Source organism: Pristiophorus japonicus, chromosome 8 (genome assembly GCF_044704955.1).
Source record: "Pristiophorus japonicus isolate sPriJap1 chromosome 8, sPriJap1.hap1, whole genome shotgun sequence".
NCBI classification, from domain to species: Eukaryota; Metazoa; Chordata; class Chondrichthyes; family Pristiophoridae; genus Pristiophorus; species Pristiophorus japonicus.
The window spans coordinates 134,008,028-134,020,250 of record NC_091984.1 but is presented as its reverse complement, the minus strand read 5'-3'; the positions used below and the strand labels follow the sequence as shown (position 1 = coordinate 134,020,250).

General features: G+C 44.7%; 2 protein-coding genes and 1 pseudogene across 2 annotated transcripts in view; all 3 read right to left on the bottom strand.

The window, feature by feature from the left end:
• Window positions 1–12,223, bottom strand: part of LOC139269165 (cyclic AMP-dependent transcription factor ATF-6 alpha-like) — a 686,031-nt gene that overhangs the window by 468,178 nt on the left and 205,630 nt on the right. The window lies entirely within an intron of this gene.
• Window positions 1–12,223, bottom strand: part of LOC139268751 (cyclic AMP-dependent transcription factor ATF-6 alpha-like) — a 287,425-nt gene that overhangs the window by 131,166 nt on the left and 144,036 nt on the right. The window contains exon 5 of the mRNA XM_070887405.1: window positions 1,896–1,980. Within this exon, the coding sequence (XP_070743506.1) occupies window positions 1,896–1,980 (85 nt within the window). The remainder of the gene's footprint in view (window positions 1–1,895; window positions 1,981–12,223) is intronic.
• Window positions 152–463, bottom strand: LOC139268180 (histone H4-like; annotated as a pseudogene).

Below are 12,223 nucleotides of genomic sequence, written 5' to 3'. Positions count from 1 at the left end.
TGAATAATGTATTAAAACAAAGCAGCTTTTACCGTTGCATTTTATTTTGTAAAGGTACAATTTTATTGCTCTCCTTCCTCTCAAAAGCAAACTTAACCAATTCCCCTCCTCTCAAAGATAAAATACCTGAGATTTTTTTAATCCCGTTTTTTCAACCACTGAACCCATAGAGAGTTCCTCCTTGGCGCTTCAGGGCTTAAACCACATCCATGGCAGTGACCGTCTTGTGTTTGGTGTGGTCGGTGTAGGTGATCGAGTCCCGAATGATGTTCTCCAAGAAAACCTTCAAGACTCCGCGAGTGTCCTCGTAGATGAGACCAGAGATGCGTTTCACCCCGCCTCAGCGAGCCAGGCGGCGGACGGTGGGTTTGGTAATCCCCTGAATATTGTCTCGGAGGACTTTACGGTGACGCTTCGCACCACCGTTACCTAGACCTTTGCCGCCTTTACCTCGTTCAGACATATTTAAAGCAGGAACTGGAGTTCGATAAAATTCCTGAATACCTATCTAATTTAATATTCCCCATTACTATTGGTACCAGGTCAAGTAACAGCTTATTCCACACAGTATTGGGCCACCCCTGTCTGTAATTATTCTCAAGACTGTATCCCATTCTTATGTATCCAGCTCTTGTTTGAATGAGTTAATCTACACAGTAATTGCTGGAAATCGGTTTCATATATATTACATTTTGTGGGACAGCTTTTAATCCCAAGTCTTGTGCGAGAGTCATCAATTTTGTCATTCTGGTTTTGAGTTCTGCCCTCAAAATGCACTGTACCTGTATTTACATCATGCATTTGCCTCAGCAATTAAAAACCTGGATTGTGTCTCCTCTCGAGAGTCTCTTAGATTCAGAATTCTTTATCCTCACTCTTCTCCGAGCCCTCCCTCACCATCAATGTCCCTTTCAAGGCGGAGTACCCAAAACTATACACAAAGGGCTATATTTTACGAATTAGCACTCCCAGGGTGCAGCTTTGGATGTCAGGAGTGCACGACAATAGTTCAAGTGCAGCCATCAGTGTGATCCACAGGATGAGCGTTCTACATCATAAAATTTACTCAATATTTTTAATGTGGTCTCACAAATTAACTAAAAGATTGAAGGAAGTTTTTCAGGCTTTAGCTTAAATGGTCTTGAAGTGCATCCCAACACTTGATCAGCTTTGTTGTTAACAGCTTTGTACTGATGAGAATCCTTCAACAATTTAGTTATGAATAGAAAGACACATACACACACAGATGAACAGCAGGTCTGGAACTGACCCTTGCAGAACCCACTCCTTACCACCTTCCAGCTGAAGCCTTCCCCACTTATCACTTTCTGCTTTCTACTGCTAAATCAAATCAATTGATCAAATTACCATTAATTCCTTGGGCCAAACTCTTATCACACTACTTCTGACAATTCAATTACTGCATGTCCCCTGGACTCATCTCATTCATCAATTTAGTTATTACTTCAAAAGAACTCCAACACATTAATGAGGTGTGCTGATTTATGGTCTCAGTGCTCTTTGGATAAAGATTGACAGCATCCAATGAAATGTTCTCTCCACTTGTGTTTCATTAACTGGTCTATAATCCCTGGACTCCTGACTTACACCTTTTTTTTGAATGTCAGGACATATATCGTCCCATTCTCAGGTACAGCAGAGGAAATGTACAGCCCACCTGAAGGTTTTAACAGTGATTGATACACTTCCCCTCTCATTTCTTTGAAAATTCTCATGTCAGTGTTATCTTGTCCAAGTGCCCGACACACAGGTTTTCACTAAAACATTACTGTCGATCTGTGCATTATATATTTATGAGCAATAAAAACTTGAAAACTCTGCACCGCATAAAATCCTCCATTCAGGTGTTCACCACCCATTAAAGGAGTACTTACCATCAATATTCATTGCTGGTAGTACAAGAGATATTTTCGGTCTGGTGGTTTTATTATGGCTGATAGCTGGCAGCAAAAGATGATCCTGAAAAACAAACAGATAAATATTGGAACAATACATTCCAGCTATCAGAAAATATCAGTTTCAACCCTTCGGGCTTGAAGCCTGACTTTCTTTAAAACCATACACTTGGAATATTAACTAAATATTATTATCTGAAATAAAATAGGTTACGACTTTTTAAAAGTTCAGATAATTGGAAACCGTTAATCCTTTCATTTGTCCATTTAGCGCAATTTAAAAGCTTGCATTCCAGCCGAATTGAGCTCTTTGCAATTTTTCCTCCCATTTTCTCCACTCTTCACCTAAAGGTTTAGGGCTGAAATTGCCCCCCGCTTAAAGGTCCATTACTGCCTCAGGGGCGGGAAGGCCTTTCTAACCGGGGGCAAGTGGTTAGGCCGACCCATCAGAACTTGTCCCCGGGCCAGGCTGGCAGAAACAGGTTTTGGCCACACCTCGTGTTCCCTCCCTGTCGGGCACGCGCCGACCCCTTACCGCCAGGAAATTGCCCCACGAAAGGGGAGCCGCTGCCGCATGGTGCCCCCGACAGCTTTTCCCAGTAGGAAGTTGCCAGTGGCTGGGCAGCACGTCAGCCCTTAAAGGGGAGGGCGCACCGCAACAGCCGCCATTTTATTTTAATTGTCGGCCAACTCTGAAGTCGGCCCGACAATGGCGGCCACGGGTTCGGCGGGGCTGCCTGTACCGGACCGCTGGCCCAGCCGAAGTCCTCCCTGGTGGCCCAGTGGGTGCTACTAAAGTGGCTGCAGAGCTCGCAGTGGCCCTCCCCTTTAAGTGAAGGGACGCAACATTGTGACGCGTCAGCACGATGCAGGCGACACTCATCAGCGCGGTGCTCGTGACACTGCCTGTCTTCTGCCCTGATCCAAAAGTACTTCCGCCCCTAAAAACCGCCGCTATGAATTAGACATACAAAAGGCGGCAATTTCCCTCTATTCTCCGCCCTATGGATTATTCAGTTTATTCCAATTATCCACCCGGTTTGGGGCGGAGAGCAACTTCGGTCCATTAGACTCTTGGTGGGTCACCAATCTATTGGTAACAGGCTCACTCCTGTACCATGAAGTCACCGTTCACGATGGGTGGGTTGACACAAGGAGCTGCTGCTTAACCGTGAGGGCCTGAAAGTCTGACACCTAAATGTCTGCACTAACCAGCTGGGGTTACTGGACAGTGATCAGCAGCGTAAGTCCTGGTTGTTTTTTCTCCTCTCTCCCGAGTACTATTGCGCGTCCAGTTGAGCTCAGCTAACTCAGCAAATACTGGGAATTTCCTCCTATGTGTAGTTCATTTATACATTGAGCAGGGGAATAAACAACTCATCCATCCTGCAAACTCTCCATTATCTCTCCCTTCCCCACATCACTGTCTCCCACCAGCAAGAATTTCAGCAGGTAATCGTAGGTTTTCACTGCGTAGGTTTTCCTCGCTGCACAGGCCTAGCAGAGTCTCTCCTCGAGCTTTGGCGGCCTCGAGTGTTCCAGTAGTTCGCCCTGTGACCGTGAGATGAATCACACAACTGTGTCTCTCACGGAGGATGACAACGACGATGAGCCAGGGAAGCCCAGTAACAAGGTACACTCAAATCCAGACAATGTCATGAATTACTATTATTATTCGCATAGTAATAAGGTACACTCAAATACAGACAAGAACCAGCTACTTATTATCCTGAAGTCAAGTCTCACTGCCATAAATCGATTCCCATCATGGAGCCAGCGAGTCCCCCTACGCCTATAGCAAAGCATGGGCAGGTACAGCAGAAGCGGCGAGGTCAGGGCGAAGGAGCGGCGAGAGATTGTAGAAGGATGTGATTGGGGCCCAGGAGAGGCGTGAGTTTGGGGCCCAGAAGAGGCGAGGGCTCAGGGGCAGCACGAGCCAGCCCACACTGCGATATATGTACGCACTAGGTCCATGCAGCAGAGCTGGTCTCCTGTCGTCTTGGGTAATCCTTACCATTGGTCCAAGACCTAGCTCTGTCAAGCCCATGTGGTGGCTGGTGTGCAATGGCCACCACACGTTAAAAAAATCCACGTACAGGCATCTTCCACCCTTCAAGATTTAGTTCGGGACCTGGAATTTTTGGTCCTTCATTGAAACACCTGTGAACTTTTTGACGTGGAAGCAAGTCATCCTCGATTCAAGGGACTGCCTATGATGATGATGATGAAACAACTCATCTGGAGAGGGAGGGTTGGTGATTTTCTAACTGAAACTGTACATGGAGCGGCTTATGACCATCTTTCATTCAGCAGTTAAGCCTCTTAAAAGGAATGGGAGGCAGAGGTGGGGGTGGAAAAGGGGAGTTTAAAAATAAAATAAAGCCAGTGCATTGAACAGTTTGCGTGAAAAGTTTCCAGGCAAAAGGAAACTAATAATGGGCCATAATTTGTTGTCAAAATAACAGTGAGGCTAACGGCACTCACCGTTACTTATGCGCAAAAAGTAGAGCAACTTCAGTTGAGGGGGCAAAGGCACAGTTAAACTCAAACATCCAAAAGTTGCTGTCTGAGTTGTGCCGCTCCGCTGTTAGCTTCTGAAAAACGGCATCTCGCTATCTGCCTCACCATTGAAATGCACTAAATGGCATGAAGTTACTGTATTTGTGCGGTAGATACGAACAAAGCTTGCCACAGAAAGTTAAGTCTTGTCCATTCCAGTCTAAGCACCCTTTTAACAACATGATAAGTGTTAATTGCTGCCAAATAACCTCTCTGGCACTGAAAATTTATTATTGCAAGTGTGGAATCTCATTCCTTCAGGTTTTAACTGTTGTAAAATTTCAACTTTTTCATAACTAAGACCGCCTATTTTCACCTCCGTAACATCGTCCGTCTCCGCCTCAGCTCATCTGCTGCTGAAACCCTCATCCATGCATTTGTTAGCTCTAGACTTGATGATTCCAATCAACTCCTGCCTGGCCTCTCACATTCTACTCTATGTAAACGTGAGGTCATCAAAAACTCGGCTGCCCGTGTCCTGACTCGCACCAAGTCCACTTCACCCATCACCCCTATGCTCGCTGAGTTACATTAAGCAACGCCTTGATTTTAAAATTCTCATCCTGGTTTTCAAATCCCTCCATGGCCTCACCCCTCCCTATCTCTAATCTCCTCCAGTCCCACAATCCGCTAAGATATCTTCACTCCTCTAAAAATGACTCTTGAGCATCCCTGATTTTAATTGCTCAACCATGGTTGGCCGTGCCTTCAGCTGCCTGGGCCCTAAGCTCTGGAATTCCCTGCCTAAACCTCTCTGCCTCTCTAACTCCTTGAAGACGCTCCTTAAAACTACCTCTTTCTGTCCTAATTTCTCCTTATTTGGCTCGGCGTCAAATTGTTTTTTATAACACTCCTATGAAGTGCCTTGGGACATTTTACTATGTTAAAGGTGCTATATAAATACAAGTTGTTGTTGTTGTTTTGTCTTTTTTCCTCTCTCTCAATCTAATCTTTTTTCTGTACCTGATCTGACATTAAATTCATCCACTCTAATTTACACTTCCTTCTCAGTCCTTGCGCTGTTAATATCACAGCTTAATCCACCAAAACCGTGACATTTTCCCTATAGTACAAGTGACGATACTTCAAAAGTACTTCAATAGCTGTTTTGCGCTTTAGGACATTGATGTCATGAAAGGCACCATATAAATGCAATTTTTTCTTTCTTTACATCATCCTACACTGACTTGACAACCATTTCACTTTTCTTTCCCTTCCTGACTCTATAGTTAGTGAGACCTCTACCAGTTTAATATGAGTACAAGACATGGGCAAAGTAACTTGCAGTTGCACAGAACCAGTTTTATAATTAGCGGAGATGAATAAATAAACCTCAGAGGGGATCACTCATTTGATCTTGAGCCAGAAGCAGCCAGCTATAATGAGTGGCGTACTGCAAGGATCAGTGCTTCGGCTTCAGCTATTTATAATCTATATCAATGACTTAGATGAGGGAACAGAGTGTAATGTATCCAAGTTTACTGATGATACAAAGCTAGGTGGGAAAGTAAGTTGTGAGGAGAATGCAAAGAGGCTTCAAAGAGATATAGACAGGTTAAGTTACTGGGGAATAACATGGCAGATGGAATATAATGTGGAGAAATGTGAAATGATCCACTTTGGTAAGAAACATAGAACACAGAAATTTACAGCGTAGGAGGAGGCCATTCCGGCCCATCGTGTCCACGCCGGCCGACAAAGAGCCACATGGCCCTTAGTCAGCAGCCCTAAAGGTTACATATAAACCTATGAACAATGACGGAAAGGCAAAGAGCACCCAGCCCAACCAATCTGCCTCACCACAACTGCGACACCCCTTATACTGAAACATTCTACACTCCACCCCAACTGGAGCCATGTGATCTCCTGGGAGAGACAAAAAACCAGATTAAAACCCAGGCCAATTTAGGGAGAATAGGAAAGCAGAATATTTTTTAAATGGTGAGAAATTGAGAAATGGTGGTATTGAGAGGGACTTGGGTGTCCTTGTACATGAATCACTGAAAATTAACATGCAGGTACAGCGAGCAATTAGGAAAACAAATGGCATTGGAGTTCTCAAGAGTAAAGCAGTCTTACTGCAATTATGCAATGGCTTGGTGAGACCACACCTGGAGTACTGTGCACAGTTTTGGACTCCTTACCTAAGGAAGGTTATACTTGCCTTGGAGCGACTGCAACAGAGGTCCACCAGACTGATTCCTCGAATGGGGGGGATTGTCATATGAGGAGAAAATGAGGAGACTAGCCTATATTGCCTTGAATTTAGAAGAATGAGACACGATATAATTGAAACATATAAAACTCTTCCAGGGCATTGGAGGCTGTTCAGAGAAGGTTCACTCGGTTGTTTCCAGAGATGAGGGGGTTGACTTATGAAGATAAGTTGAGTAGATTGGGCCTATACACATTAGAGTTCAGAAGAATGAGAGGTGATCTTATCGAAACATATAAGATAATGAGGGAGCTCGACAAGGTGGATGCAGAGAGGATATTTCCATTCATAGGGGAAACTAAAACTAGGGGACATAGTCTTAGAATAAGGGACCGCCCATTCAAAACTGAGATAAGGAGGAATTTCTTCTCTCAGAGGATTGTGGATCTGTGGAATTCACTGCCTCAGAGAACTGTGGAAGCTGGGATATTGAATACATTTAAGACAGAAATGGACAGTTTCTTAACAATAAGGGAATAAGGGGTTATGGAGAGCGGGCAGGGAAGTGGACCTGAGTCCATGATTGGATCAGCCATGATCGTATTAAATGGCGGAGCAGGCTCGAGGTGCCGTTTGGCCTATTCCTGCTCTTATTTCTTATGTTGTAAATCTATGGAATTCTCTGCCCTAGAGAGCTATGGAGGCTGGGTAATTGAATATATTTAAGGCGGAGATAGACAGAATTTTGAGAGATAAGGGAATAAAGGGTTATGGGGAGCAGGCAGGGAAGTAGAGCTGAGTCCATGATCAGATCAGCCATAATCTTATTAAATGGCAGAGCAGGCTCAAGGGGCCTAATGGCCTACACCTGCTCCTGTTTCTTATGTTGGTATGGCTTGACAGGGTAGATGCTGGTAGGGTGTTTCCATTGCAGGGGAGTCTAGAACTAGGAGTCACAGTTTCAGAACAAGGGGTTGGCCATTTATGACTGAGATGATGAGAAATATCTTCACTTAAAAGTTTTGTGAATCTTTGGAATTCTCTACCCCAGAGGGCTGTGGATGATCAGTCATTGAATATATTCAAGACAGAGATTGCTATTAAGGGAATCAACGGATATGGGGATAGTGCGGGAAGGTGGAGTTGAGGTAGAAGATCAGCCATGATCTTATTGAATGGTGGAAAAGGCTCGAAGGGCCGAATGGCCTACTCCTGCTCCTATTTCTTATATTCTTATTTCCTCACCAGTGATGAAAAGGAAGGTTCACCCCATTAAAAATTACTTGACTTCATCGTCCCTCTAAATATCATAGAAGTAGAGTTTATCTGAGCCTCTAAGAGAGTCTAAGAGAGTTCTAAGAGAGTTGATTTTCAGACCAAAACATATATTCATTCCAAAAGGTGTATTGAGTGACTAATATCATTTATGTTAAAATTAACCAACTTTCTTTCATGATGACTGGCATTTAAAATATATAATCTAAGATATAAACAATGGATGTTCAGCATCCTGGTGCTTTTATTGTCAGTGTCCTGCAACTATTTTTGAACATGAAACTATACCTAGGGGCCGAAATTCAGGCCCGCTAGAAAGCTGGCGCACATCGTTTTTTAAGTGGTTTTACTACCGTCTTGGAAGAGGTCAACTCTTGATCGATATTCAGGTCTTTGTCTTTTTTTTCCCCCCCGTGTGGACCGGAAGTCAATCATAATGGGGGCTGGTGAGGGGTGGGAGTGGAGGCTGGATTCTCCGCCGCTGTCACTCAGCAGCAGAGCGGTGGTGACGTCACTGCGCCTGTGCGTCACCACGTCTCTCCCCTCCTTTAAAGGGGGGTGGGGCGGCGCCAGGCTGCCTGTTGGTGGTCCGCTTGAACCAGGGGACACAATAGTCTGGCCGACAAAAAAAATAAATGGTGACGGCGGCGGCATTGGGCCCTTGCCTTTAATGGCTGCCGCGCAGCCATGGCTCACAGAGGAAATGAAAGGTGCACCGACAGAAAAAGCTGGTCGGGGGCACCACTTGGCGGGCATTAGATTTTTCGGCCTGAATATTGACGGAGGTGGGGGGTCCCGGCCGTGCACGCACTGATGACGCACTTATGGCCGTTTGGGAGCGGCGGAAGTGGGGACCGCCAGAAACCTCCTCCCTGCTGAATTTGGCTGGCGGCGGCCATTCGACCAGAAACCGACGGCCATTGGATGCCGCCACTGGCCGCCGCATTCCGGCAGTAACGGGCCTTAGCGGGACCCTGAATTTCAGCCCTCTATTCTACGACAAGAACTTACACAATGCCTTTCAAGTAAAGAAATACCCCAAGGTGCTTCAATGGGGATCACTGAGCAGGAAGCTGGAGACAAATTAGGGAAGGTGACTAAATGTGCAGTTGAAGAGGTCAGTTTTCCAGAGGCTTGAGAGATTGGGGACAATAAGGGACAAGGAAGAAGACATGTAACCAAAAACCTTTCCTTTTTGGCTGAGAGCTCCTTGGCATGCAATGATGAGGATTCATGTACAAGATCATAGTGGCTGAAGCTCTGTAGAGGGAAGAGGAAGAAGGTCTCATTGGAGCCACAAGAAGTGACAGCGTGCTGAAAGTAGGGCATGTCCTAACTCGTAAACATACAATCAGATTTTTTGAGGCTCAGCTTTGATAAATCAAAGGAAAACTGGTTTCAAAACAAACTCCTTTCAAGTAAGCACTACCTTTCTCCCACCAGGGTAACTTAAACATTACTGCATACTTCTCACATAACAGCATAGTAAACGAATTGGAAATCGGTTTCAGCTGCCAATCATTCTCAGTTTCCATTCCCAACAGAAATGAAAAATATTATTTGTTACTAAGCAACAAAATAGAAGCTTTCTACACAACACTATTTCAATTTTCCCATTTTTAACAATCTTTCTCCCCGCTATCCCAGACTGTCTGCATTCTTACAATGCCACTTGCAATTATTTAACAAAGGTTGCTACAATGCAATGTTGGGTATGCGGCCGAACAGAGACTGAAATTATGGTGCAAGGCAGTAACAGAGCCAAGGTCTGAAGGCATTGCTAAACCACAACAGTAGAGCACCAACAACATTAGCAGAATCCTGGAATCTTGCTGCCAGGCTTTTTGAAATTGCTTATAATTGCTGATGCTTGCTGCTTATTTTTTGGTGATTTTTCTTTTGGTGGATGAGGAAAGTGGAGTTGAGATCCAAGAACAGTCATGATCTTATTGAATGGTGGAGCTGGCTCAAGGGGCAATATGGCCTACTCCAGTTCCTGATTCTTATGAAGCAGTAACAACAACAGGCGAAGAGCAAAATCAAGTCAGGAAGGCGTAAAGCACAAAAAGAATGGGGATGTTACATTTTCCTTTCTTGTGCGGTGCCAATATACAGATTTTAACTGATTCTATAAAATATACTTTGCGCAAACTGGTGTAGCCATGTAATGAGAGACTTACACTGTTCTTCTGATGGCTAGAACCAATGGCAGCGTAACTAGTGACTCCGCGCCTCCCCCCCCCCTCACCCCGAATAAGATCCAACTTGCACACAGCTAAAAGTCAATCAATAAAAGTGATGCAAATATGTCAATGCATGCCATCGATTAGTATTTGGAGATCAATATTGGCATCCCTGTGCGGCGCTACGGAAATAACAGTGCCTGCAAGCTCTCCAATCAGGAGCAGTGGTAAGTGGCAATTTTGCACAGCAGCTGAAGGTGAGGGGAGATGCAAAGTAGCTGGTATATTTGGGATTGACTCCTGACATTGCTTGCTATAAGATTTTAAAGAGGAAGGTGTAAAAATACTAATCCCATTGTCAATTGAATGCACATTGTTTTGTCATGCCAAATTCACTTTTATCCAGTTGGCCATTGTATTGTTCCAAAATTTATTCTGCACTCAAGACACATCTTGCTTTGATCATCTGACCCCAGGAACTACTAGCTCATTTCCTGCTCAGTCTCTTAGGGAATTGGGTTTCGTTTTACCTCCCAAAGACTAGACCTTGATCTGTAATCATCCTCATTCTCCTCTCAAACAAAATGATTTAAATAGATGAGTCAACACTTCTCTTGTCCACCATCAAAGCACTAAACGGATTTAAGCTTTTTGCTGTCACATCAGGTTTGGTACGAACATATCATGAGGCAGAATCTATCCATGAACACCATGTTTGAGTTTCTGATCTTGGCATGACCTTGACTAAAGACAACAGTATTTTGGATGGAAGGGGGAGGATAACATGGAAGACAACTAAATGCGCACCACTTTTGCGCACATCTTGGCTGACCTCAGGATGGCATTCAGAAAGGCCCGCACGGTAATAACCTGCGCACCCTCTTAGTTAATGAATGGTGCAGGTCACAGGGGGAAAAAATTGTGGAGTGTGGGGGGGTGGGGAAGAGAAAGAGGGAGGAAACAAGACCGCTTATAAGAACATTCAAGTTTCAAATTCCTGAGTTGATCATTTTTGCATTTTCATTCTTTTGGCAGAGAAGCAGGGGACTGATTTGTACAAAGAAACATGTCAAGTGCCACAGGGTGGTGCAAGATAATTTTAGTTGCTGATAATATACTTATTGGTCTGAATCGGGTACAATGGAAGAGTATTGCTTTTGGATTTCCCCTTGTTGGAGAGCGATAGTAGTCCCAGGCACACAATATCTAGATACTTGGAACAGCTCCTGTCCAAGAGTACGCAACACTCCACATACTCAAGAACCACCGATTGTGCAAAGCCTTTGTAACTATGAATCCAAAGGACAGTCAAGCCTGCTTCTACGAAGGCACATGGATCTTTACATGCACCTTTGCACTGCATGTATCAGGATGTGTATAATCTGCATTGCGTAAGATGAAAGAAATATACTGACCTTTATTGACTCACGCTCAGGTTTTGAGCAAGCATACACATCGGGAACAGTAGCATAGTGGTAAAGTTACATGACTAGTAATCCAGAGGCCTGGACTAATAATCCAGAGATGTGAGTTCAAATCTCACCACGGCAGCTCGGGAATTTAAATTCAGGTAAATAAATCATCGGAATATTAACCATGTAACTACCGGGTTGTCGTAGAAACCCAACTGGTTCACCAATGTCCTTTAGGGAAGGAAATCAGCCATCCTTACCTGGTCTGGCCTACATGTGACTCCAGAACCTAGTAATGTGGCTGGCTCTTAACTGCCCTCTGAAGTGGCCTAGCACTCCACTCAGTTGTACCAAATCGCTACGAAAAACACTAAGAATAAATCTGAAGGACCAGTTGGCATCGACCTCGGCACCAGCTTCAGCACAGTGGCTCAGTCAACCCTGCAAAGTCCTCCTCACTCGCATCTGGGGACTAGACCAAAATTGGGAGAGCTGTTCCATAGACCAATTGGTGACAGTGTCATACTTAGAAAATCACACCTTTCAGCCAATGGCCCAGACTCTTCCATCTCCATCCCTGGGTATGCCCTGTCCCGCCAGTAGACCCACCCGAGGTGGCGGCATAGTGGTACAGAATCGGGAGTGGTGATCCTCGGTGTGTGTGGGGAAGCTGCAACACCAGACTACATACATGCTAAGCAGCAGAAGCAGCATGCTAAGAAA